Below are 27,143 nucleotides of genomic sequence, written 5' to 3' on the forward strand. Positions count from 1 at the left end.
TTGTAGCACAGCAGTTAAATGGCTTTTCATTAGCTATTGGAAGTTAATAAATTGAGATGTTAATTCATGCATGCGATTCTCAACTAAGCTGTTTAAAATGCCAACGGTCAATAACAACTTGACCCCATAAATTGGACTGCCATAAATTTGGACCATTTGTGTTCTAAAGTCCACCCTCTTTTTTTTTTTGAAGTAACACCCTCTTAACTAATGGCCTCTCTTTGAAGTTTAGCACTTACATAGCCTGTGCAACATGAAAATAAATCTTTGGAAATACGGTGCAAAATAAAAGAACAATAACATTTCCTGTGGATAGGTACAATATCTATTTTATTCTTCTGAGAATATAATTCTCCTTTTGCTGGACCCTTCACAGATTTGCTACAGAGCAGCACTCCAGCAGCTGGTAGAGATTCACTGTCTTGTTTAAAGATACTTCAGCAAAGTGAAGGCTTGGAGTCACAGGAACATGAACCAGGGCTGGCTGGTTGAGGGATGGTCTCCTGTGCCTCCCTGCAACCCCTTATTAGACTGTACAGTGGGGAGACACAGGAGGGATGTGTGCAAGAGAAAAAAATAGAACACAACCAAGACCATGAATGACACCCAGGCCGCAACTCTCAGTATATTGTCCTCCCCTCAATACACCAGGGTACCTTAGCTCCTCTATCACACAGACTTATACACATGTAGATGTTTACATACTTTATTTCTGCATTTTTTTTTTGCACACAAGCCTCCCAATATAAATATATTTAAAAATATAAATATGACAATACATGGTAGCGCACATTCAAGCCATATCCGTACCTGGAACTCAAACTTCACTGTCATAATAATGGCTTTTACAAACCCATTTACTTAACTGTGCACAAAATGGATACAGTATATCATGGACAAAGATATCTTCTAACAAACAAATTGCAAGGGCATGGCTCAGAATGAACCAAACTCATTTATAATTTGAGGCCAATATATCAGGACACAGTCTCTGTCGTCCCATAACCAGGCACAACGTGAGGTTGATTTGGTTACAAAGGATACTGCAACAAGTCTTCAGACAAGATAGCAGAGACATCGTCACTCATTGAGTTCTATCAGGCTTCACATGAGACAGTTACACAAAAACAGATCATTTGACACAATGAACAAATAAATGTATACATGAATACAAAAAAAATAGCATACAACATGCTGTAACACTGGCTCACAGTTTCTGCAGTAATTCTTAAAAAAATGTGTACAACACAACTGGCTTGTTTTACACAGAGATACCAATCTTTTGTTCATTGTAAGACTAAATTGATGTTGAATGACTTCATAATTCGACGTTAGGTAATGATTTGAACATGGAAGGGATGGGCGAGAGCAAATCCAGAGGGAGGGCTGCACATGGACAGAGGGAAAAGGGAACGAGCACATGAAATCAGTTCTATGACATTTAACACTGTTGTTAAAGATGAAGACAGGGTGCTCTGTTTGGGGGAAAGCAGCAACTGTAGGGAAACTGTGAGGTTAACACAGCACAAGTTACAAAGGATATGAAAGGTACAGGGATACAAGATTCGTGGGATCCTCAGAAAGTAATGTCTTGAAGCAGGGGAGTAGATTAGCTTGTATCTGAGTGGTCTACATGATCTGCCGATGCATTCCGTAGCCCGTCATACCGGACTGGGACGCCCCGCGGTTGCTGCCCATTTGCAAACCAATCAAACTCTGGCCTTGGCGCAGCTGTTCTTCGGTGAACTCTCGCCGATAGCCCTGGGCTTTCCTACACACATGAAACAAGACAGGAGGGACTTGAAAGATTATGCAATTTATTCAGCATGAATAGATAGTTTGTAATGCCTTCTCTTTACCTGTGAAACCAGTCACGGTCACCTCTGTAATGGCCGTCGTCTTTGGTGAGGGCCACGCTCCCCAGAGCCATCAGGGTTCTCTGCACTGCCGCCATGTCCTTTCCTAGAGCCAGAGCGGTATAAGAGGCACGAATTTCCCAGTTGAGTACAATCTTGCTTTGACTTTCGTAAATGGATATAGCAACTGTATACAGGATATAAAACAATAATTGGAAACAAAGCTGTAAGACTTTTCGAATGACCCCGTTATGGGCTCAGCAGTGCAGGCAGTGCTGGTTTGTGAGGAGCCATCACCTTCCCAGAGGTCCACAGTTTGAAAAATGTCAGTGCTTATGACTCCATAGGCTTCTGCTGCTTGTAGGAACATAGAGATCTTCTCCATCTGTTTGAAGGCCATCTGAGTCTCTACAATCTTCTTGATGGGTTCCTTCCCCCTTGGATAAAGGCTGTTGATGAGCTTACACAGAATCTGGGAAAAAGAGAGCAATAACCATCGGCTTAACCATAGGCAACACAGGCCAAACAGGCAGCTCTAAACTGACCAATGACCAAAAGCTACTTAAGAAAAAGGCAAAGCAGCATCCACATCCTCTGATTCATTTACACTACCATTTATCATCAATCTATGATCAGTGGATTTCAGGAAATATTTTGTGGTGTAGTGTTATAGTATACTTTTTTAGTGTGCCAACTTTTGCTCAACCTGTTCATCTACTTCTTCTTCAGTTAGTCATTTCCCGTATGTCTCAGAACAGCTTTTGACAGCCTCCAGAAAAAGGGTGTGAAAATGTAACATTCAGCGGGTACATGTAAAACCCATTCTCTATGTTTCTGGAGAAAGCAAGAGCAACAGCGAAAGCAAAGTGAGAGCAACAAAGTGCATTTTTCTAGCTGAGATCAATTAAGAGTCACATCCCTTACTCTGTCTTGTGGTTGCATTGCATCAAGTATTGCAGTGACTATAGGAAGAGAAACTGATTTCTCTGCCCCTTCAACATGTATTTCTCCCTGCTGAGTATCGGTGCCAACTGGTTAACAATTGTTTTTTTTTTCTGTTATCACACTCCACAGAGGCTGTGCTGGAAATATCTTGACATGATGTTGCATCATCTGTGTTTGGATAGTTATCCATGGGAATAAGACAAATACACCACCAAACAACAGAATAAAGCCAGCAATGCAGGAATGTTGGCAGCAGCTGTTTTTTTTTTTTTTTTTTTTTTAAAGCACGGAGGTGTTTTAGGATGGATTTTTCCTTTAAAGGTTCCCATGCTGACCCAAGGCAACATACTGGGTTTGCAGTGAAGGACTCCAAATTTTAGCAGCTGAGAATTAAATGTTAATTAAAAGTGATATTTTAGTTGAACACTGGACACCCCTCTATTCTGCTTTAGACTGTGTGTATGTTTTACACCCATCAGCTGAAGCCCACTTGGTAAATTCTAGGGGTAAACAATCCTTTGATTAATGTACATTTAGATCAATACTACGCAGTCAGGCTCTCAGAGGTTACTAAAAACAAGAATGTGGTTATTTATTTCAGCATTTTTGGCTTCAGGGATGCTCTAAATTTGACAGAGCTTGAAAATATGTTACGTGAAAGCCTAAATAATTTAATACTTCTATTTTAGGTGCTGGTACTTAGGCACTCACTGTTCCATCCATCAGCCAGTTCTGGAAGTTCTGTTTTCCTGGCTGCGGTCTCTCCAGGTTTCCTCCACACTGCGCCAGGATCCAGTCCACCAGACGAACCTCCAGGTCCTGGTCGTACTTCTGCTCAATCTTCTCCTGCACTTCCCGGCTCAGTCCATAACTGGGTCCTCTATTCGCCATGGCAGCTCCCCCAGAAGCAGTAGTTGACAGCCTGTAGTGGCCCATAAATAATTAAATAGACAAACAAATAAATAAGTAAATAAAACAAATGTAAGCGCAGTAAACCAGAACCTGAAATAGCAAAATGTATTACCCTATAACATAAGAGCTAGTCAGGTGAAAAATTACTGTATTGTTCCTATAATACATCTGTAGCGTATAGAGCATGACTGTTGTGTGCCTCTTACTAGTGGCTCTACCATATTGATCATAGTGTATTGTAGTCTGAAAATGCTTATATAAATATTATTTATTTTAAAGTGCATATAGTATCACAACGATATTAATATGGAAAAGTTTTGCAGTGACATTTATTTAGTATGATATTAATATTTATTATTACATTTCCACAGCTTTTTTTTTTTTTTTGTCTTTTTACAATAATAAACATTAACATCTATATTTGTAAACATCTAAATACTTGAATACAGTGATTCTGACTTTTCTCTCTAAATCCTCATTTTGTGAATAGCACCTGTGTCCCTTACAGTTCAATAGTCCCACCAGGCGCATCCCTAGAGACTGTAGCAAGGAAGGGTGTGGTCCTTGGCAGCTGTCCCGAACAGGGACAAGCCCTCCTATCACTATGGTAACAATCAAGTCCGTTTCCTGCACGCTGAGCGCAGTGATGCGCTGATAAATAAAATGGTGGATATGGACCGTAAAAACAACACAGTAATCAACAATATAAATAAAGTGAAAACATGACAACATTTCCCTTTTAAAGGCCTTATCTTCACGTGGGGCAACTTTCATCAGTTCGACGCTATTCAGTGATGTAGTCTAACCTTTATTTATTTATTATTAATTTATACTGTCAAGATTTATGTCGGCCTAAACTTTATCCCAAAATAAAAAAAATGAATTGCAAACACAGCTGATTTCCTCTCCATAGCATCCTCACTTAAGCGTAATGAATTGAATAATGTCAGTTTACAAATGTAGAAACCCCGCCATCTAACGTTGCGACACTAAACTGATAACTCATCCCTACTATACATTAGTAGCACAATCATTTGAAAATGCTACCAACCCGCGGAGCAATTGCACAAAGTTGACATGCAAACTGCGACGTTATCGGTAAAAAATAAAATAAAATAAAATAAAGTCATGCAAACATAGCAGTCCTATTCACTGAGAGCTGCGCACTTACCAAAGAGAAAAACAGACGTCTCTTTCGTCCCGTGTCGCTGTTAGTTCCGCTGAGCTGTGCAGGGCAGGAGATGCTGAGCTGCTGAAGCATCCATGAAGAGCGGCACAGGCGCGTCGGGCCAGGCTGGGCCTCAGTGTCCGGGAGTGGCAAGACCACTCGTTTTATATGCCAGCGCCTCCAGGGGCGGGGGGGTCGTCTCCAGAGACTCCTGACACACAGAATGCGACATGACAACACTCCAGCACAGCCGATAGAGAGCCACTGGATCGCTCTTTAGCCTCAGGGAGTGTGAAGTGACCCTCAATGTGTGCGCTATAAACTGCACTTGGTGCCAAAGCACATGATGGTAGAGCCTTATGTTCCCTTTTTACTCAGGCTTGAAGCCAAATATGATGTGTAAAGATATTGATTTTTGTTCTACATCACCAGCCCCTGCTGGTAGAGAATCGGTAAGATTTGCTCAAGGACATTTCATCACGTGGATGTTTGCCTGTGTTGTCCGGTGGAAGGGGGGTCCTTTAACCACTAGGCCACCCTGCTGCCATATCGCTTCATGTCATACCTACATTTGAATGTACTGTAGAAGGCAGACACAAGGGCTTATTGTCTCTCGCTGCTTGCCTTTCCTGGTTTCAACAATGAGAGCTATTGCTCTTCCCTTATTGAATTAGAGTTATTTGAGGTGGATTAATGTTCCAGAGAAATGCCATCTGTAGAGAGTGCAGCTCAGTATGGACAGTATGTACCCTAGGCTCCAAATAATGTAGGTGCACAAAGGAAATGATCCTTGTGTAGCTGACTTGAACTAAAGCATTTCCTTTTAGACAATGACCTGTGGTGTGCAAATGTGTTCCTTAGAGAATCTGTTTTTAATTAAACTATAATTCTGAGCACATCAATCTGTCAGATGCCCCCCTTTCCCATCTCTCATGCATGCATCTCACTGGACATGCGGATGTATGCTCCTCTGTAAGATGGGCTTCAGTTTCTGTTTTGATATGGAGGTGACTGATTGCATGCCTTAATTGTGAATGAAAGGTCACAGCTGCAGTTAACAGACCTGGGAGTTACTGGTTGGTTTCACCCCATTGAGCATAGTGCAGCTAGTGGCCAATTACATGTTAATCAACAGCCCAGTGGCTCCAGCATGGCCAACCTCTCTATGGTTAAAGGTCCTACAGATGTGTGTGTGATGTAACAGAACAGTCTGCCTTCAAATATCAACCAGACACACCTATAGTGCACAGCTCTTGGTGATCTTTATGTGATACAGAGCCATGACTAACCTGATTGATAGGCTACTTGGCAAAGTGGAACTGTTTTTTGCTGTGTTCATATTTCATCTAATTTTCTATGGCATTAATTTAAATACTGTGAGATTAGAAATGGATATATAGAAGCAGTATGCATACATTCCAATTGTTCTCTGCCTTAATTCTTAAAGGTAGTGGTTAGTTGTGTGCAATGATAACGGTGGGTGCTATCATTTCAAGCACAGAGACCTGCACTCTGGTGTGCAGAAGTTTTATTGGCCAAAACAGGTGAAAAGTGATTAAAAAAGGCACAGGAAAAAACTATGGGTCTAAAAGGACAGGGAAAAATAGTCAAACAGTGAGAACGGCGGCAGAGACAGCAGCAGTGGCAGACCTATTAAAGGTTGACCAAAATAACACTTTACATAATAACCTGGAACGCGTACAAACACAACCTGAAGATATAAGGGAGCAGCTTGCAGGAGAGCTCCCTTTCATTGTAGTCTGAACTGTCCGTGCATAACAGCTTGTTCTGTCTGTAACGGCATGTTTAAAAAAAAAAAAAAAAAAGGCTGGGGACAAATGGAAAAAGGAGAGGAGAATGGAGCAGGGTAAGAGATCATATTTGGCAGAGAGTTAGGAGCATTGCTGTAGTTTTGGTGATTTCCTTCCGGGCTGCCTTCTCAGCACCCAAACTCCTTCTGCTCCTCCATCCACCAGCCCCCAGGCTCAACCGCTTATCCCCCACTCAGACCATGGTGGTCAGCTTGTCTATAAGATCATCAATAGTGTAGACCACGAGCTTGATGTCGTCCTTCTCAGCCATGCGGTGCTGGCCATGTCGGCGAAGGATGACGTCCACATCGGAGCTGAGGACACGCTCGGCAACCTGCATGGAGATGTGCCAGGGGACATCTTCATCCTTCAGGCCGTGAATGAGCCGTATGGGGCAGGTGATGGGGATGGGGCTCTGGAGCACACAGTGATTCTCCGCCTCACGCAGGAAGTCCATGCTAAATCTGTACACACCGTCCTCTGAGTGTTTGGTGGGAATTGTCCACTCCCCCTTCTCCTCAAACTCCTTCCGTGTCTGGACATCAGGATGGACAAATCAGACTCAGAAAAGAGGCGTGTATACATGAAAAAGTTGGCACAGAGTTGCAATAAAAGTAATTCAATCATGTCAAGGTACAATTTACTACTATTTTCCCCATTTTTCGATCAAGTCCTATATGTTCATTATATTAAACCTGCAGCACGGATATTTCTAGTTATATTATCATTCTTGTGGCAGTAAATAAAATGCTGCTTGAAAGCACACTTCAACTTTGCTTTCAATCTTCACACTTTATGCAGAGAACCTGAGACACTGTGCTCACATGGTGTCTTTATTCAAGCAGGCTAACAACAGGAAAACGCTTTGGCCCAGAGTCCAGAGGCCTTTGTCAGGTCCTGACAAAGATACCATGAGAGCGCAGTGTTGCATGTTCTTGACAATATTTTTCCTTGGCTTTCTGCTCAACTCAGCACTTGCAGTATGCATGTGTGATTTTTAATTGTTTTTCTTCTTTACATGTAAAGGTAAGCAAGAGGGGGAAAAAACGTTTTTCAGTTGCACAATTTCAGTTACAAAATTCAAGTAGAAATTGTGAAGTGTGTCTGATGTACAATGCATCACTAAAGACTAACTTTGTTATCAAAGACACTATCCAATATTCTAAATAATGCAAAATGAAGGGAGTTTATTCTTTGGGTGACAGGCTTAATCTTAATTGTGTGATCTTGCTTGGCATTAGCCTGGGCGTAAAGAGCATTTATTTATATGAAAAAATTCAGTACCATAGTTTGAATCATTCTAACATAAACCTCAAACAACGCATACAAACATAATGATAGCTCTAATACAGACTGGCACTGGATTTTCCCACCTCCAGAGGAAGAGAATTAAAAGATGTGACGATGTGGTCAGCCGCAGTGGAGATGCCCACCAGGGCAGCAGTCTTCTCTGGTCGTGCAATGGCTGCCAACAGCATGAGCCAACCTCCTATACTGGAGCCCACCAGGATCTACAAATATGTGATATTATAAATACAGATTAACACAGGTTCAGTGTCTTGGCTGATTAATTACTGCAAACATGCAGACTTAAGAAATATGCCGGCTACATAAGGATAAAGCTCGTGTAATCACAGCGGTGGAACACAATTCACACAACCTGTGACTAGAAAGTGTCATACTGCCATCTAGTGGAGACATTGTGCAGCAAACACATCGAACACAGCCCTCACTTGTGGCCTCAAGTCAGCACTGACTACCTGCAGCTTGGACTGGGGCATTATTACCCTGAGAAATACTTACCTGTGGCCCTTCTGCTAATTCGTCCAAGACAAAAAGGACATCCTTCTTCCAGGTACCCACAGTTCCCTCTGCTAGCACCCCCTCTGAGGCCCCGTGGCCTGTGTAGTCAAACCTGGAGAAGCATAAATAGAACAGCCCTTGGGTATCGGAGGGTAAAACAATAGCAAGCTGTGCAAAGCCAAGGGCAAAGTTAAATTTGATTTATCCTTTTACATGTTATGAGCACAGTGCCCCACTTATGTGTGTATTCCACTGACCATGAAATTAGGCCTTTGTCTACTGAGTACAGTAGAACTGAGTGTACTCCAAAACGATTAGGAATGGAGGCTTGATAGAAAAATGAAATACTAATACTGATGTGTATTTAAATATTGACATCAGCACAAAGTGCAAAAAAAACAAAACAAAAAAAACCCACAAAAAACAAAACTGCATGTAAAACCTGATGTATGCCACATCTAATGCAGCCACCAACAAGAGAGTTCAAATATTCACATGAAAACAATTTTTACATACACACATTTGACTTATTATGCTAATTCAATAAGCTTGTGAGGTGAGCTGTCAGAGATCTTACTGTAAAAGAGAAAGAAGAGAGAACTGCAAGTATCTAAAATGTACATTTAATTACTTCTGTGTATGTTGTAACTCATTTGGAAGATGTGGACAAATGACTACTACTACTACTACTACTACTACTACTACTACTGAGAATATTATCCTAAAATGACTGTTATATATTTTTTATGTTGATTTATAGAGAAAAAAAAACATTAATTCTACTATCTGTTTGTCTATGTAAAGAGTTCAAAGTGGTGACATTATGCTAGTGAAACACTGTCGATAAAAACAAACATCATGAGGCCTCAGCGGATCAGAGGATCAACTTGTTATCAGTGTTAGGTTGTTCACAAACAAGTTGGCATTTTGAATCAGCTATTTTAGGAAAATAATGGGAAATGGCTCACATATCTTAACAGGTTTTTTTTATGCCTACGAACCCATGACATCTGATTTGAAATAAAAAAATGTATCTGAATCAATCAGTGTGCATATTTTTGTCATGAGAGAGATGCATGACCATGATGATGATGACGCACACTAAATAAAATAAGTTTGCATCAAAAGTCCTGTTTTCATATAGCCTGTCACAGAAACTAAACCTCTGAATAATGTGGATTTTTTTTTAAACATGTTTAAAAGCTTAGAAATTGTTATAAAATTAGGATTCTCATTCTCGCTGTGAGTCAGAGAAAAAGTAGTTATTGTGCAATTTCAATGCACTGAAAAATACTTCAAATGCATATACAGTTTGTAAAGCCTTGCTGTTTTTGAGTTCATTTACCAATCATGGTTTACTTATTACTGTAATTATGCCAAGATTTAATAACAAACATGATGCTACATTTTTATTTAGGCAGTTTGAAAACAATATAGCAAGATTCAACTGCACATTCAAATGATGGATGTGCAAAAAACACCAAAAGTCAAAGTCATACACCAAAGTAGTGCAAACTGAGCAGGTTTTGACAAAAATGGAAATTACTGAACAAAGAGCCAAAGAGCCACCGGGGAGCCGTAAGAGCTTGTCTTTATAGGTGAGCTGAACCAGAGGATCCAACTCACTGAAGAGAGCTGGAACTCTCATCTCTATAAACCAATTAGTCTCAAATGACAGATGGCATGAGCTGCCCTGTGCAAGGGCTAGCTATTCTCCTCAGCCAATCCCACGACAATCCCTTTTACATGTACCCTAACACAATGGAGCATAACTGTGCTATGGGAGAATCAAAACATAAAAAACAATATTAAACAAAATATTCCATACAAAAAAAAAAAAAAAAAAAAATATTCTGTAATACTCCTGACAGTTTTACTTAGTGACATGTTCAGTTGTCCTTACAGAAGAATTTCACCAAACAAGATTTTAAGGCGGTCTGCAAAAGTGACAACTGTGCTCTCTTCCCCACTGCTTTTTTATGTTGCTCTTCAAATTCCCAAAATCAAGACAGGAGACCTATGGAATCAGATTTGGATGGTTTAAGTCATGTACAGTTTTACTTGTGTATCTGTACATGTGTGGTCTGTCTGTACCTTAGGTAAGAATGCCCCAATGACCTGCAGAACTCCTCCAGAGCCTCTGCCTTCTGGCCGTTCATGTTGGAGCCATAGCCGGGCAGGAACACCACACCTGGGCTCTTCCCCTTCACTCTTCTGTAGGCCAACTTTGGGAGGTCTGGCCGTGTGGCATACTGAACCGTGGACTTGTGTCTTACTCCTGGGAGACAACACAAAATTAAATTAGGCCAATGTGTGTGACCTTGGAGTTACATCTGGGTGGGCCACAGATGTGAGATATTTTGCATCATAAATTTTACATCACACATGGTAAAGCCATCAATTAAGCTAGTAAAGCTATTTAATTCCTAGCTTACTAGTATACAACCCCAAATGTCCTATGGATACAGTCACACAAGCATAAAACATCATGCAAATATCACAAATCTATGGATAACTCAATTTCGACAAAAAATGTCAGATAAAACCTTTCCAATCTTACTCACTGTGAGGATGATCTCTCACTTCGTTTATGTAACCTGAACTAAATTCAAAGACAACGAATAACATTAATAATATAGATGGGCTACGTTCTAGTGCTTCAGTGTGATATGCTGAAATATTACATGCTAGTCTTGCTGTTAATTTGCAACAATAACAGAGCAGAGTAAGGGCTACTGGGATGTAGCCTGCGCATGTTCACTCTGCGCCGACACATATGCTTATTGACTTATCTGTTTATCGCCTCGGCCGTGTCACAGCTCAAGTTAAATTTACACAACGGAAAGAAGCAAAATAACGTTAGTATGACATTTAATACGCAAATTACACCCACACAGCGACCAAAACCTGTCACAAAGCGCAAGTGGCGCACCGTTTACATGCTCCAAATTTCAGACGACAGGCCTAATGTGTGCCACACCCCCCTATGTAAGCTTAAATCCCTTGTATTCACACTCAGAGCAGTGAAATCAACACCTCTGACACTGGACACTTGAACTAACCTCCCAAACCCTTTGAAGTGACAGTAGAAAATCCTCCATTGCTTAAAATCTGTGAAAGTCCTCTGCGGCAGGACCTCAGCGCCACGGCTGCCATACTGCTCCGCGACCTACTGAGGAAATATCGCGAGAGGAGAGCGGCAACATTAATTCTGGTTCAGAAGTGAACAACACACTCCTGTCGCCTATTTACAGTACAGTGGAGTACGCCAAGGCCAACAGTTATTCTACAATCTGTTTGTGTCTCGAAAAAGAAAAAAAGAGAAAAAAAAAAAAAAAAAAAAAACATTACGCAGTTGAAAAACACATTTTCCGTAGTTTACTGTAAATGTGTTTATATCATGTCAGTTTTCCTTGTTAAAACCCCAAAATGTGCTCTATAACCACGCTTTTCCTGAATAATACATACTATTTTGCCAACTATACCAAAAAGCGCTTTTGTTGTAGAAAGACAGCATTGTATACGTCAGCCTGTTGGCCCTATAAATGAATGTGTAATTATACACAATCTATCTGCATGATATACAGGCTGTATGGTGCATGTGTCAGTGTATCAGGCCACTTCTTAAAAACCAGTCCATAGATTATGGGTCTCACGGGTTGTAAATGAGCACCAGCAAAGAAGTGCCTGCATGTGTCAGGTCCAGTGGAGTTGACGGCTCATTAAAGTCAGTAAATTTTGCGCCGCGTATAAAAAAAAAAAAAAAAAAAAAAAAAAAAAAAACGCGTCTGAAAGTGTAGAAGTTTTGGTGCGCTTCGCTGTGACTGTCATGTGAAGTGTCAGTCTGTATCATGACTCAGAGCGTCACAGGCGGAAGGTCATGGAGCAGCAGAACGGAACGGAAGCGGGAGTAAAAGCCTATCCGCCATTGTGGAATATGGTAAGGGATATTCCAGTAAGACACTAGTCTAGTTTCAGAGTGACTGATAAGACTGTTGCCGATATCGGAAACACGCTTGACACATTTTCGCAGATACAAAGTCGCCGTTCTTCACAGCCGCCAGCTAGGTTGTCGTGAGCTCTGACCGCGGAGGAAAACATCGCCTGAAACAGAGTGATTGGACAAGCCGAGACGAGCTAAGAAAGCACCGGAGTGCAGAGGCAGGGGAAGCCGTGGACAGTCACAAACAGCAATCAGTTTCGGTTCCTGGAGGATGTCTGCGACCACAGTCGACCAGGTACGGCTTTTTGGCGACTGATTTCTGCTGCAAATTGATCGTGTGGCGAATCAAACTTTGCCAACACTTTGATCTGATCGGCTGCTGTAATCATGCCATCGTAACGTAGCCCGGGCAGGCATGCCAGATCAAACAGGCAAAAAAAAGTCTTTGATATATAATAGCTGTTAGCTGTAATGTGGGCCGACCAAAAATGCCAACCAACTCCAGCTGTAGCCGGTTGCCAATGCGGCACGTTTACTGGATGTCAGAGCGTTTGACATCCGGTCAATAATGCAAAGCAACCTGTAAATGTTACATCCGGGCTGATGGCTTCGCTCCGGGCTACTATAGCCGTGTGTTAGGCTATCTATCTGTGGGATATAACCAGCCTTGTGCGTGTTATTCTTGTTTCTTGACGCAATCTGACAACAGTCTTATCTCTCTTCCTGTGCTGTTCATTATTTCAGAGACCCAAAGGACAAGGAAATAAAGGTAATGTGCTTTTTGGAGTTGGAATTGACGTGCATTAGGGGCTACATATTCATTTTTAGAGAGGACCTCAGCGCAGCTGTACATGGAGATTTCTAATTAGCTAATATGTGTGCCATTAGGGCTGTGTGTGTTTTCACAGCTTAACTGTGTGGTGCTGCTTGATGTCAACACTGTAGACTGCCCCTACTCCTGCATTTTTTTGTGGTTATGTTACCTCATTGTGGGATTTTGTCACAGTCATTTCAACATTTTAAATGAGTTGACGCCTTGAGTATGTCACATTTTGGAAATAACTCTGTCTCTTTTCACTCTCAGTGCAAAACGGATCAATGCATCAAAAGGATGGTGTCAACGATGATGATTTTGAGCCTTACCTAAGCGGCCAGACAAATCAGGTAATGTCATATGCACAGTTTACCCTGTGCAGCATATCAGATCTGTACAGAGAGATAACTTGTTGCCTTGTGGCTGGAGTTCAGCCTAAAGCCTAATGTTTTCTACGACCATCCAATTCTTGTTATGTTCTCCTTGATGGTTATCTGACAAACATGGATTCCCGCAGAATAGCTGAATACTGTAATTTAACCCAATAAACCCCATCCTAGTTTGCCTGAGTTTTTATTTGTTCCTTAGAGAGATAATTTCCTTACATTGGACTGGTGTGCCGTTACATAATGTAATCGTTTTATCATGTTTACTTAGTTGAACAGTGGTTAAGATACTGATGATATTTGCACCACTGTCACCCAGTATTATCCATTAACTGGCAGCCTCTCTGTCCTATACAGAGTAACAGCTACCCACCAATGTCTGATCCCTACATGCCCAGCTACTATGCTCCATCCATTGGTTTCCCATACTCTCTGGGAGAAGCTGCTTGGTCCACAGCAGGAGACCCCCCTATGCCCTACTTGACCACCTATGGACAGATGAGCAATGGCGAGCCTCACTTCATCCCTGATGGTGTGTTCAGCCAGCCAGGTGCCCTTGGGAATACCCCTCCCTTCCTCAGTCAGCATGGCTTCAACTTCTTCCCTGGCAATGCAGACTTTTCCACCTGGGGCACCAGTGTCTCTCAGGGCCAGTCCACACAGAGCTCAGTCTACAGTAACAGCTATGGGTACGCCCCGAGTTCACTGGGACGCGCCATCGCGGACGGACAGGCGGGCTTTGGTAGCGACACCCAGCTCAGTAAGGTTCCGGTGCTGAACAGCATCGAGCAGGGAATGACGGGGTTAAAACTGGGTACGGACATGGTGGCAGCTGTCACCAAAACCGTGGGCTCCCCTCTAGGAGGCACTGTGGGTATGAGCAGTATGGCAGCCAATAACCTCCCTCCGTCTGTCAGCTCATCCGCACCTAAACCTGCCTCCTGGGCAGCCATTGCCAGGAAACCAGCCAAGCCCCAGCCCAAGGTGAAACCCAAAGCCAACATGGGGATGGGGGGAGGTGCCACCATTCCCCCTCCCCCTATAAAGCACAATATGAACATTGGCACTTGGGACGATAAGGGCTCCCTCAACAAGCCCCCATTAGCTCAGGCTATGATGCCCCCCCAGCCTCTGGTGCAACAGCCTCTCCTTGCCCAGCCCCAGCCTCTGCTCCAGAACCCTCTGCCCCATCAGCCCCAGCCCCAGCCCCAGCACCAACACCAGCCCTTCCAGCTCCAGTCTCTGCAGTCCCCCCAACACCCCCAGCCTCTACCCCCTGGCCCTCCTCACCCTCACCTCCACTCTCAACCTGGCCCCCCACATCCCCTCCATCAGCAGCACCCCCAGCAGCCTGGCCCTCCTCCAAACCGTTGGGTGGCCCCCAGGAACCGGGGTGCTGCTTTTAACCAGGGTGGTGGGGTGGAGGGCTTTGGCCTGGGTGGGGGCGTCCCGCTGAGTGCCTCCCCTTGCTCCGGAGAGGTGCATCCTGTGCTGGAGAAACTTCGTGCCCTCAACAACTACAACCCCAAAGACTTTGATTGGAACTTGAAAAACGGACGTGTTTTCATTATCAAGAGCTATTCAGAAGATGACATCCACCGCTCCATCAAGTACTCCATCTGGTGCAGCACAGAACATGGCAACAAGCGCCTGGATGGGGCCTACCGCTCGCTGGGCAGCAAGGGGCCACTCTACCTGTTGTTCAGCGTCAACGGCAGCGGTCACTTCTGCGGCGTGGCCGAGATGCGCTCGCCGGTGGACTACAATGCCTATGCAGGCGTCTGGTCTCAGGACAAGTGGAAGGGCAAGTTCGAGGTGAAGTGGGTTTTCGTCAAAGACGTGCCCAACAACCAGCTGCGGCACATCCGGCTGGAGAACAATGACAACAAGCCAGTGACCAACTCCAGGGACACTCAGGAAGTGCCTCTGGAGAAGGCTAAACAAGTGCTTAAAATTATCGCCACTTACAAGCATACCACCTCAATCTTTGATGACTTTGCACATTATGAGAAACGTCAGGAGGAAGAGGAGGGTCTGAGGAGGGTGAGATAAACACACACACACAAACAAACTCCGAGCCCAGTCCACTATGAATAGCTCGTTTGTATGCATGAGGCAGTGTAGTTTAGTTACCCTTTGAGGCAAAGTGATACTAACTTTCACTGAGTCACTGTTTGAGACTGTGGCCAGGCATGTCAGGTAATCAGCTGATCTTGTTCCACCTGCTCTGAGGCAGAGGTTGTAACATCCTGTGGTTGAATGAACAGTCTGGCAGAAATGGGACTTCCCAGAGGCTTGTCAGCAGATTTGTGTCGCCACCATTGCTCATCAGCAAGTTCAGGAAACCCTCATGTCTCATCAGCCATCTTGTGCTGTTGAGACTGCGATGATTTGCCCAAGTGGAGTTAGATGTACAGAGGTTTCCTGAAATAGCCCACATTCCTGGCATTCTTTCTCTCAGACAAAGGCAGATGTAGGCTCTGATCTCCCTTTGAACGCCAGGCCTCTCAGCTCTCCACAGGCTCCTCATGCTTTATTAGCCTTTAACAACATAAGCCCTCACCCTGCAAACTGGCTGCAGTGGGCCTTGCATTTGGTGCTTTTTGCCCTAGATGTTCTGATGGGTTGATTTTCAGAATGTTTCTTTGAAAAAATACATAATTAAAATGCCTGATCACATTTATTTGTGCTTCTGAAAAAGGAAACATGTTGTAAGCCTGTCCCCCCAGAGGGAAAAATGAAATCTAAATGGGAGTATTAATTCAAAATACTACTGTAGGATAAGATACCAGCCAAGGAGCGAATAACATAATATCATTGCTAGCATTCTGCTGCGTTCATTCCTGAATATACTCGTATGCTAATCTAATTGCATTTAGAAAACCCCCACGACCTGCTCCCTCCTTCGCCCCCTCTCTCTCACCCCCTCTCCCACTGGTGGTGCTCCATTGATGCTGTATTGACTCCTTGCTCCTGACCTTGTTTATATGCACCGGGTTACTTTCTCATAAATATTTCAAGTCAATGTTTTCAGGCTTCTGAAAACAACCTGTCAGTAGAAAGCCTGTTTCATCCCGCGTTGTGCAGGCGTTGCGCTGTGCTGCTTTTGTAGCCCTGACCTCCTACATGACAGGATCGGCCCAACTGAGGCCTCACCCTCCTTTGCCTGACAAGGTTAATTGTTCTCCATTGTTTTGCCTGTCCTTCTCCCACTTTGAGAGGTGTCAAACCAGCCCAGCTGCCTGCACCATAACACCTTCGCAAGATGTTTGTAAAGCTAACTCTGGCGCTAAATGTTGCTACAGGGTTTTATTAGTATTAATTGGTAATTTGGAGATTAATGCGCTGAGGCCATCTTTTCCATCTTCTGGATTTAAGATGGAATTATGCATGTTAATGTGAGTGCCTGTGATCTCCATGGCTACCAGTAAATCACCCCAGTAAATAAGTATGAGACTAGATATTGTCTGGGATTTTGGATCATCATGTGGAATAAGTGGCATTACAGTAAAAGGCTGCAATTTTCTTACTAACTTAAAATCAGACTGCTCTGGCTGTGCTGTTATTTGCCTCTACCTGCTCGGTCATCATATCCACAGTGATAATGACTGTTAAACAGACATCTGTTTTGTGTAAATATCTCAAGAAAGCACACAGTATCGTCACAGTATCGATATGGAGGTATCGGTTAACAATATCATGACATTTGATTTTGGCAATGTTGCCGAGCCCCAGGATGGAGCTTCATTACCTCAAAAGCAGAGCTGAGGTCATATCAGGTAGAGGATTTTCTCTAAAATGAAAACCTGAGGGAGATCATATTGCCAAAAGAAGTTCACTCAGTCCATTAAGAAATTCTTAAAACACACTCTTGATAATGATCAAGTGAGCTACAGTCTCACGTCACTTTTTTAGTTAAGCTGAAATACTCAATTGAAAGTAATTTTAACCCCCAGTCCTGCTGTGTGAAAAAGCCCTCAATAGAGTCAGATTTTGTGCAGGTCTTTGTCCACCTTAAGCCCCCCTGACCTCCAGTCCCAGCCTGAGCAGCCCGGCTGGGGATAAAGTTACACCCAGGGCCCGGGTCTCACCGGGGCTTTCCCAGACCACTGACATGGACACCAGATCCTCAAAGAGAGCACTGTTTCACATGGAAAATGGGACAAAGAGTCAACCCTCCAGTCTACTCAGTGTCATCAGTCTATGGAGTCTATTATTATATCCGCAAGTTATTTTGAATTCCATGTATTTTGTCTTCTGGGCAGCACAGAATTAGACCGCATACAGTTTATGATGCTCTGGAATGCATTTTCAGTTTATTCCCTCCAGGATTTCTTTCTTTCTTCTTCTACTTCTTCTACTTCTTCTCCTTCTTCTTCTCCTTTTTCAAGTTCCACCCTTTCTTTAATGAGAAACTGAATGTTGAACAGCATTCATTTTTGGCGATCCTGAACACACCCTTGAATATCTGATGTTTGAGGTGTGCTGTGATTCCTCGTGTTTTGTTGGAGTATGCATTACACAGGTCTTGTGTTTATCCAAAGCTGAGTGAGAGTTATTACAACAAGCGGGAAGTAGTGAGCACAGTCTAATGCCCCAAGTGTAAACATAGCTGAACGTTTTGGTTAGTGCATAGCTTAGGTCTGCTGAGCTAACTCTCTCGGGATACTCTCTGTCTCTCACTCTGGTTCTTTGAACACCAAAAGGAGAAAACTCTGGATATCACTCCCATGATTGATTAGTTCTACTGCCAGATTGCACAAATCAGTAGAGGAGCAGTGAGAACGGTAGACCCGCCCCCCAAAAATAAGGAATTCAAAGGAGTCTTAGAGATGTGGCTCTCAGCTCAGAGGGGTTTTTTTCTCCCTCTGCAGAGCCCTGAATGAGAAAAGGAGAGTTCATGAGGGTGAAATATTCTGTGGGCAATCTTTTCTGTGAAAAGCTAATCATCATTATCATTATCCTTGCAGGAGAGTTTGTGTTGTTTTCATCAGTTCATCAAAGATAGTGGGGCCTTGTGGCATCATAAATGATACCTCTGTTATTGCAGTAAAGTTTTAAAGAAAATTTAGTGGTTGAATTTGCAATCTAGACAAAATATTATAATGGTAATTCTATGGTGCAAGTTTCAAGTGTCTGTCACCACTACCAGAAAATTGCTGCAGGTTTACCAGATATGAATTAAAAGTACCTCCCATAGGAAATCTAAAGAAATTAGTTTTTGTAATCTATGGCAAGTCTTAATCCATGTTTGCATGACCAACTATAGATTTCATACCATATGATAATATTATTTATAATGGTTCCTTGCAAAAAGGAACAATGCAATATTAGAAGTAGACTTCATTTGGTTAGAGACCTTGAAGTCTTGTGTTTTGTCAATGACCTTAAATAGCCAGAATTGTTAGATATATTCTGTTGTTGTGTTCACTTGTAAATTTAAATGATGAGATAATCTTTTGGCACTCCCACTGGGTTCCCTCAAAACCTCTAAGAGAAATTTCAAAATCTCACCTTAAACAGTTTTATAGAAACTCGACTCAGGAGCCCCAGTCTCTTACTGCAGCGTCACTGTCTTGTCGACTTACTGCAAGCTTTGTTTATATGGTGATTTAACACGTCAAAAATATGCTCCCTCTTAAGTTTAATATCTGTAATTTTGCATCGACGACAACATGTGACAGCTAAATGTGCGTGTGTTGGTTTTGTTGTGCATATGGTCTGATTTATGATGGATTAGGGATACGGCTCATTTGCATTTTAACATACCCAAATATTCCCCAAATAGAGGTATGTACTTAATCCTGCACTGTATTATCATAAGTGCACTTTCTAGTCTCTGGTACACAGAGTCATGGAGAATAAGGCACGCCAAGCTGTAAGATCATCACAACAAAGGCAATCATCTGAGACCTCCCTTCTAACGAGTGAAGACATTATCAATTTCCCTCCTAAATGGGTTTTGATCATCATTCTCACAGTGGTGTAATCCGGGGTGCTGGTAGAAGATTGGGTTCCTTTCGGACTCAAAGCTCAAGTGTCACATCTTGTCACATTTTGTCGGGGGTGGCCCAGAATCCCTTGCGGTGCCCCTGAATATAATCCTGACTTCACCTGAGACACGAGTGCAGCTGCATCTGTTCACGTTACAGAATGAACGATCTGCAAAAAGCCCGAGTCACGTACAAAATACTCCTCAGCTCGGATTTTCCCCTCAACAAGCAACCAAGCACACAATGAGTAGCTTTACTTAATATTTGTCACATGAATGGAAGCTGTAAGATCGAGTCAGACAGGAAAGCAGCTCTGAACTCTGCCTTTTTCACTGCTATTTATGTTTGTTTCCTCCCCCTATTTCTGTCCTTCTAATACCATATACTGATTATCTGTTTTTTTTCTCTCTCTCTTGCCAGGAGCGGAATAGAAATAAACAGTAACCTTCAAGCAAGCTCCCTGCTAGAACTGCAACACTAATGACGTAGGACCTTAAATAATTTGCCTAACCACAAGGAGGAAAGGCTCACAATCTTTCCGATGAAGATGACAATGTATCTTAACACTTGAACACGATGATAGATGGACTCATCATGTATCAGTTGACTGGTGCATCAAACCCCGTGTTCATTTCTCACGAGAAAAAGAACGTAACCCACTTTGAAAACTCCTGTCTTTAAAGCACTTTCAGTCCTTCTGAACAGCCTCTACCAATACCCTTAACTCTCTAACTCTTTCTTCTTCTTTCATTATATTTGTGATCAACTAACTGACTAATCAGAGTAGTCAGAAGATTTTGCCAGGCTTATTTGTAACTTTTTTTTTCTCAAATGCCTCAAATATATGGGATATTGGTGAGCTTAATCGCCTCCTGAAGAGATTTAAAGATGACCTGTATAAATAAATCTTTTACTTGAATCTGTATTCAGCTGTCTGATCCTCCTCAGACAAAGGCTGTGGTTGATTGACAGGTGGGATTAGTTAACTGGGAAACAGACACAATCATGCCAATCATAAGATATATCCTCCCTCTACCCGTCCCCTTCCTTTCTGCATCTGTTTCTGTGTACCAAAAGATTACAATTATGCAGCAAGCTGGTGAGAGCCGGCTAATGCACATCTTTGTTTTTCTCTCTTGTGATTCTGTCATTCTGAAGTGCATTTGTCTGAGGAGAAACCTGCTGCTCTGGTGGAACTAGCGGTGGCCTCCTTGGGCCCTGTGGGTGACTGTCTTTGCTCTGATGTTGACGTACTGTACTGTACCTCAGGCTCAATCAGACTGTCTGTCCTCAAATAATTAAGCACTTTTGGGAGAACCCCCATATCACTGCTTGGCTTGACTGGGATTCACCCAAAAAAGCAAAAACATCAACTGCAAGGATGTGACAGTTTTCTCCTCTAGGTAACTCACTAGCTAAATAAACATTACCCATGTTTAGCGCAAACTGTGCTTTTGTCTTTTTACTGATTTTGCTCCAAATATCTTATGTCCACCTGCAGTGACTTCTACCTTCATTTTATCATCACCAGCAGTATGACATGTAAAAACCAAAGCTTTCATCTCAGGCCATCTCTAGGGAGTATATGAGTTAACAGCAGAGACACATGAAGGACATGGCACTGACTTTTACCAGGATGTTGCCTCTTTCCCACTTGAAAAAATAGGGCCTGTATTTCCTAAACATCTGTAAGTAATATAATGAGATGACAGACCATGGTATTTCCTGTTTACTATCTTTAAAGGACCCTCTTGTCTAAATGTGTTGTGACGGACTGAATAGGAAAAAAAACATTCTTTGTAAGAGCTGTTTACAAATTACTTTGATTGGCTTCTGACTAGCTATATTTAGGGTTCAACAGATTTTTTTTTTTTTTTTTGGAAAACCTACTAAATCCCCAACAGACAATTTTTTTGTAGTGTTCAGTAACTTAAAATAGCACCCTTTTCATGGCAAAAGCTTGGGGTTTCCTCTAGAATTTTGCTTTTGTCTAGGTGGAAAAGCCTTTTAAACAACATTTAGACCACTAGACTCGTCCATCTATTCATCTATTTTCTACATCTGCTTATTCCTCATTAGGGCTGCAAGGGGCTGGCTGTCCCAGAATGCATTGGGCAGGAGGCAGGGAAACACGCTGGCCTGGTCACCAAGACCAGGGGACACTTAAAATCTCTAATTGAAGAGGAAACTAATAAAATTATTTTAGGTTAGATAACTGCTTCTTGGGGCAGGGTAACCAACATAGGGGAAACTCTGGGATACATTAGGCATTTAAATGACAAATTAATTATAGGGGCAGCGTGGTTAATCAGAGGGTTCCTGGTTTGATCCCCAGCTCCTCCAAAGAGCATGTCAAAGTGTCCTTGAGCAAGACATTGAACCCCTTAACCTGATGGGAAGCGTGGCAACGTGCATGGCAGCCTCTCCTATCAGTGTGTGAAAGTGAGGCAAACATTGTAAAGCACTTTGAGTGGCTGGTAGACTGGAGAAATGATGTATAAATGCAGTCAATTTACCATTTAAATACAATAAACAGTTTTGCATCTAAGTCAATCAGTACAATGTACAAAGCAAAGAAAATATTCATTATGGGTTTTATAGACTTGACATAGCTGTGTTTGAGGAAGAGCCTCCATCTTATCCATATTGGAGGACATGAATGACTAATATCTGATATTTAGAAAAAGGTCAATATCAGCCCAATACATCAGCAAACTGATACATTGCTCTAATCCTCAGCATAATGGATTTTTCAGGGTGTCATCAAATGCTGATGTCATGCACTGTAAGGTTGCAGGTGATGTTTTGCAGTGGATCATTGCGCTATGTTTTCCATTAAGACCTAATTCACAGGAACATAAACAAATGAAGCAGAATTTGCATGCAGGATGGGATGGGATCCATCAGGTTTGACAACAGAGCCATCACGCCATCCATGATCACAGCATGACATTCAATGAGGACAGTGAGTGCCACTTCAGGTGCTACATATCCCAATCTGCATGTGAAGCCGATAGGCCAGGTGCACTTGGACTAACATCACCTACCTCTTTCAAATTCTGTAGTAAAACAAGACAACCCCAGCCAATGTTTGTTAATAGCAATGAGGGATGTCAGGCACTTTGCATGAGGTGAGTTATGATATCCAGCCTGGAGGGCACAGTGTTAATGACCTTCGCCTGCTTGCCCAGTGTGAATTAGTCTCACTATTCATCAGCTTTACACCAATTTGTTTCATGGGCTGACAAATAATGTCTGTTACACTATATGTCCACCAGAGTGCGCCATCCTATCATGTACTTGCAGTTGTCCTCAGCTCCCAAGACCTACTACAATGCTTTTCCTGTAAGCAGCAAAGCCCTCTTTTCTTCGCATGCCCTCCAACTCCTCCAGACACAATTACACCAGGATGAGAAGCACTCGTTGTGCTGCCACATCTTTGTTGGAGCAATTAATGCCAGCTCGCCGAGCTTTGCAGTGAGAGGGGAGAGGAGAGAGAGAGAGGATATGAACAAGAGTGAGAGAAATCCCCCTTTATGTTTGTCAAGGAGAAATAAAAAAGCTGTAATTATAACAGTAGAGGCTTTGAATTGCAACTTCTGTTTCCTCTGTGTGTTAATTTGTACATCTATCAGGTTTTAACAGGCGGCGTTTGAAAAGACCACACTCTTCCTGCCTCCATTTGGCTGTGAATACAGCAGGCAAACCAAGCAGGGAACTCTATTTATACTCTTCACAATGCCCTCACAATTACTGGTTGCATGTGACAGAGTTGAGATGTACAAAGGGCTAAATATGCTAACACTGTTTTAATTAGAGACCTCTGGTGTGTTGTTGATTCTTACCTTGTTCATTGAACTGATAAATGGTCTCCCATGATAACAATCGTACTCTCAAGCCCTTCTGCTGTTTCTTAAAAAGCATACACTGCTAGAGCTTTAAAACTACTAAAATAATACATGGAAAATATATGCACTGCCTTATGCATCATGCCACCGAGAAGCTACTGTAAGTCCACTCTCCTTTTTTCATTTCATTTGTGAGGCTGCTGTGCTACTTCTGTGTGATTTTCTTATTAAAAATGAACAGAAACTCAATCATGCATCGAGACGAGAACAAAGTAATTTGGTTGGTGTAATAACTTCAGTGTTGCAGCAGCTGTTTTGGCCCTATCCGCAGTGGTCAAAGTTGTTCCAAGGGGATGCCAAGCAATCTTTTCACAACCATCAAAATGTCCTTCCGGAGAGGAATCCAGCTGAATGGAGATGAGAGAGAAGGAGCATCCTCTGCTTAGTGAGCTGCATTGCCTTTGAAGCTTCAGTCACACTGAAGACTCATCAACACATGGCTCAAGGCAAGGTTAGGTCAAGTCTCAGGGCTGACATTTCCTCCCTGTTTTGAAGGTTTTCACACTCTGGGCCATGGTGTGTCACTCAGTAAGCCCACTACAGACATTAGTCCTATTGATGACTATGTTAACTGACATGTGGTTGATCGAGGGAATGAAGGCAACCTCAAATTATTCAAAAACATATAGTTTGTATTTGCTTTTCTATTTAACAGTGTTTGAATCGGACATCTATACTACCTAGATAAGGCTGGGTGCGCAAGCATGACCCCAAGCATAATAAAATCAATGTATCGGTTTCTGAAACTGTACATGTAATGACACATCCTCAGCACAGCCCTATGTTCAAAGCCATACTGAAGTTTCAATGTGTTACTCAGCAAGTCTGTTAGAATTATCAGCACGGTTTTATTTTCATTTGTAGAAATGGGGCTTTGACTGACAGTAACGTCTAAGTTTTCCTCCTGCCCTTTTCCAAGGTGTCTCTGTTGCCATGGTTATATCATTATCTATGAACTGAAGTGGAGGCTGAGCATTTTCCCAAACATAATGATATAATGTAGATCCAAGCTGGAGAAATGTTATTGTTCTGCATACAATGAAAGAGGAATGAGAAATGGAGGTCTATATTCATTCAAACGGACTATATTTACTCAACAGTTCTTGCAATTCTATGGATGTTGAGTTCAAATAATGAAAATGAATTATCACAGATTACTTTGAAGAGTTGTCTGTGTGGGTTTATTTGTATTTACATTTAATGCATGTCATTTGTAAGAGATCATATCTTTATAGCAATGAATTAATTTTCTAAGAACAGTCAGGCATCACATGGCTGGGTTGCATTTGTTTTGAACGCCCACAGGGAGGCGCCATCTGTGATGCGAAGGTGGTCAGAATTGAGAGTCCTAGTTTGGGAAAATTAGGAGGTTTAACATTTTTTAAAAAACATCTCGTTCCATTGAAGTCCTTACAAATTGTTTACCTCTTTGACCTGCTATCACAATGGCATTGTGAATAAATTGAAAGAGGAAGGTGTTGCCAAAAAAACCCAGAATAATTAATACTTTTTGGCACTAATGAACAATACGATATGATTCCAAAACTTTCCCTTTAACACTGACTTCTCACTTTTTATACATGATGCACAGCCTTTTATCTTAGCAGGAAGATAATGATGGAAAATAACCAAGACTGTGCCACTCCATGTGCTTATGATTTCAGATTAAGAACAGTTCATATCCTAATTCTCCTTCCTTCTTACTTTTGGAACAACGTGTTGTCACTGTAATCATTCAGAGTCTTTTGAGGGATGAATGTATCACAAAGTTTATTTCACTGTGTTATTTCCTGCACAAAAGCCTGTTGTGTGTGCAGAGTTGCACAAAGGCAGAATATAGCTTCATCATGTAAAAGCACTACACTAATGTGGTCAGGAAAAATGGTAACTTGTATCTCTGATACCAGAAATTCACAGTGCTCAAAGCACATATACGTAAATGATTAAAACAGGCATGTATTTGGATTACTTACAAGCATGGAGAAACAAGGGGAAGGGTGTTTTAATTAGGATTACAGGCAACCCTTCATAATGTTTAGCTGTGGATATGGATAAGGAAATACCCATTCAATTTTTTTAGCTAATAAATCTGGAGTAACTGTCCATATCATATCCTCTTATGGTCCATGGATTCATGAAGCAAAACATTCCAAAAGAAAGTATAAGTAATCATGTTAAATCACTGACTTGGACAGTTTTAAGTACACACTATGTAATCTGTAGCAAATCATACTTCATAAATAATCCTCACCATCCTCTGCATGTGTTTTTATGACAAACAAAATGTTTACACAATGCATACAGGCAGTGTTTCAAGCAACAGAAAAGAAGTCAAGGTCCGGGGTCATCAGTCCATTCAGATGTTTCCTGGCAACAAGAAATAGCTATCTAATCACTGGAACAATGTTGATGTAACTTCATGTTTAACAAAGAAGAGTGTGTATTGAGTGTGTTGAAGTACACAGTTTTCCACCACCTCTCAGAAGATTAGCATGCACAAACAAGTAAAATGCCGTGCATGAACACAGATTTGGTTCAAAAAAAAAAAAAAAAAAAAAAGCCAAACCCTTTTATTGCTGTTCAGCCCACTGGAAAGTGAGTGCACACAGCTGATGGAGGAAAAAAAAAAAGAAAACCTCAGAGAAAAAGCAGGGCAACAGGGAGCCAGGCTAAAAATTTGTGCAGGCTCCAGGTGAGGTCTCTCATCTAAGACGATGTGGACATATCTGGGCCATCATTATTCATTTTACAGGAGGCCATGCACAGTCCTGGTTTTACCCTGAGGTTTCAGGTTATTGTCGATCCACTCTTTTATTCATGGGTAAGTAAGAGAGAGAACAAAAGTGAGCGAGAGAGAATGAGATGGAGGAAGAAAGAGAGTCAGACGGCAGGGAGCAGTAAAGATTGAAGCAGAGATTGGTTGGACCGTTACTGTATTTATTTCACAGATTCCTGACTGTATGTTTAATAAAGCAGCACTGCCCGATTAGGACACTTGGCTACGCACAGTTTACCCAGGGCTGGGTTTCGATATGAAACTTTAATCTGTGTAGCAGACGGATGAAGTATTTACACTGGAGGAATGGGGAGAAAGCACTGCGTCCAGAGGTTTGGTACCACATCTATACTTCATCAGTGGACACGGGCCTCTCTTGCACTCTGGAGGTGATGATTGGAGACTTGCACTGGCTGTGGTCAAACTGCTTATTGAATTCAAAGGTTGGAATGTGTCCTGTGCTGGGATGGTGCGTTCAGGCCAAGGGTATGCATTGCAGGGGGTAGGGCAGAATGGAAAGGTCTACAATGTAATGCATTTGAAATGAAATGAAAGGGTGCCTGAGAATGAAATATGAAATGCAGGCTGCTGAGGCCGGGAGTCCTGGGAGTCACAGGTCGGGACTTTAGTCTCAACCGTGTGTGTTCTTCGTGTGTGTGTGTGAAAGAGAGCAAGTCCAAGTGCAGGAGTATGCTTGTGTGAGTATGGGCTGAGTGTGTAATGTGATGCAGACTGGCTTTGCTCCCGTGACTTCCTCTTCCACCCTCCTGTTCAGGCCTGATGGAGATTAAGGGCCATTAAAGGCTCTCTGCTGCATGTGCAGTTTCT

The 27,143-nt window shown here is 42.3% G+C and overlaps 3 protein-coding genes across 5 annotated transcripts; 1 reads left to right on the top strand and 2 right to left on the bottom strand.

The window, feature by feature from the left end:
• Positions 1–692: 692 nt before the first annotated feature.
• Positions 693–6,291, bottom strand: tagln3b (transgelin 3b). 2 transcript variants are annotated; one of them, XM_030079327.1, is made up of 5 exons: positions 4,885–6,291; positions 3,513–3,723; positions 2,154–2,328; positions 1,860–1,962; positions 693–1,771 (listed from the first exon to the last, which is right to left on the bottom strand). In XM_030079327.1, the coding sequence occupies exons 2-5, from the start codon at positions 3,690–3,692 to the stop codon at positions 1,630–1,632; spliced, it is 600 nt and encodes a 199-aa protein (XP_029935187.1). In that variant the 5' UTR covers positions 3,693–3,723; positions 4,885–6,291; the 3' UTR covers positions 693–1,629. The 2 variants fall into 2 exon arrangements, with proteins under 2 accessions (XP_029935187.1, XP_029935186.1); XM_030079326.1 differs by lacking the exon at positions 4,885–6,291 and having other exon boundaries at positions 3,513–4,405.
• A 103-nt stretch (positions 6,292–6,394) lies between these two features.
• On the bottom strand, positions 6,395–11,694 carry abhd10b (abhydrolase domain containing 10, depalmitoylase b). Its single transcript, XM_030079325.1, has 5 exons — positions 11,558–11,694; positions 10,590–10,773; positions 8,496–8,607; positions 8,066–8,203; positions 6,395–7,227 (listed from the first exon to the last, which is right to left on the bottom strand). The coding sequence occupies exons 1-5, from the start codon at positions 11,649–11,651 to the stop codon at positions 6,886–6,888; spliced, it is 870 nt and encodes a 289-aa protein (XP_029935185.1). The 5' UTR covers positions 11,652–11,694; the 3' UTR covers positions 6,395–6,885.
• A 615-nt stretch (positions 11,695–12,309) lies between these two features.
• ythdf3 (YTH N6-methyladenosine RNA binding protein F3) lies at positions 12,310–21,077 on the top strand. Of its 2 annotated transcripts, XM_030079438.1 has the most exons (6): positions 12,310–12,435; positions 12,529–12,733; positions 13,183–13,207; positions 13,523–13,602; positions 13,996–15,681; positions 20,052–21,077. In XM_030079438.1, exons 2-6 carry the CDS (start codon positions 12,710–12,712, stop codon positions 20,073–20,075), a joined length of 1,839 nt encoding a protein of 612 aa, XP_029935298.1. In that variant the 5' UTR covers positions 12,310–12,435; positions 12,529–12,709; the 3' UTR covers positions 20,076–21,077. The 2 variants fall into 2 exon arrangements, with proteins under 2 accessions (XP_029935298.1, XP_029935297.1); XM_030079437.1 differs by having other exon boundaries at positions 12,359–12,733.
• Positions 21,078–27,143: the final 6,066 nt, after the last annotated feature.

Source organism: Myripristis murdjan, chromosome 20 (assembly GCF_902150065.1).
Source record: "Myripristis murdjan chromosome 20, fMyrMur1.1, whole genome shotgun sequence".
Classification (NCBI taxonomy): domain Eukaryota; kingdom Metazoa; phylum Chordata; class Actinopteri; order Holocentriformes; family Holocentridae; genus Myripristis; species Myripristis murdjan.

Coding starts and splice junctions, on each gene's coding strand:
- tagln3b (XM_030079326.1), bottom strand. CDS start 3,737: ATGGGCCACTACAGGCTGTCAACTACTGCTTCTGGGGGAGCTGCCATG. Junction 2,329..3,512: donor ACTGGCTGATGGATGGAACA/GTGAGTGCCTAA, acceptor TCTTTTTCCCAG/ATTCTGTGTAAGCTCATCAA. Junction 1,963..2,153: donor AACTGTGGACCTCTGGGAAG/GTGATGGCTCCT, acceptor CTCTGGCTCTAG/GAAAGGACATGGCGGCAGTG.
- abhd10b (XM_030079325.1), bottom strand. CDS start 11,651: ATGGCAGCCGTGGCGCTGAGGTCCTGCCGCAGAGGACTTTCACAGATT. Junction 8,204..8,495: donor AATTAGCAGAAGGGCCACAG/GTAAGTATTTCT, acceptor ACATATTTGTAG/ATCCTGGTGGGCTCCAGTAT. Junction 7,228..8,065: donor TTAATTCTCTTCCTCTGGAG/GTGGGAAAATCC, acceptor CCTGATGTCCAG/ACACGGAAGGAGTTTGAGGA.
- ythdf3 (XM_030079438.1), top strand. CDS start 12,710: ATGTCTGCGACCACAGTCGACCAG. Junction 12,734..13,182: donor CTGCGACCACAGTCGACCAG/GTACGGCTTTTT, acceptor TCATTATTTCAG/AGACCCAAAGGACAAGGAAA. Junction 15,682..20,051: donor AAGAGGAGGGTCTGAGGAGG/GTGAGATAAACA, acceptor CTCTCTTGCCAG/GAGCGGAATAGAAATAAACA.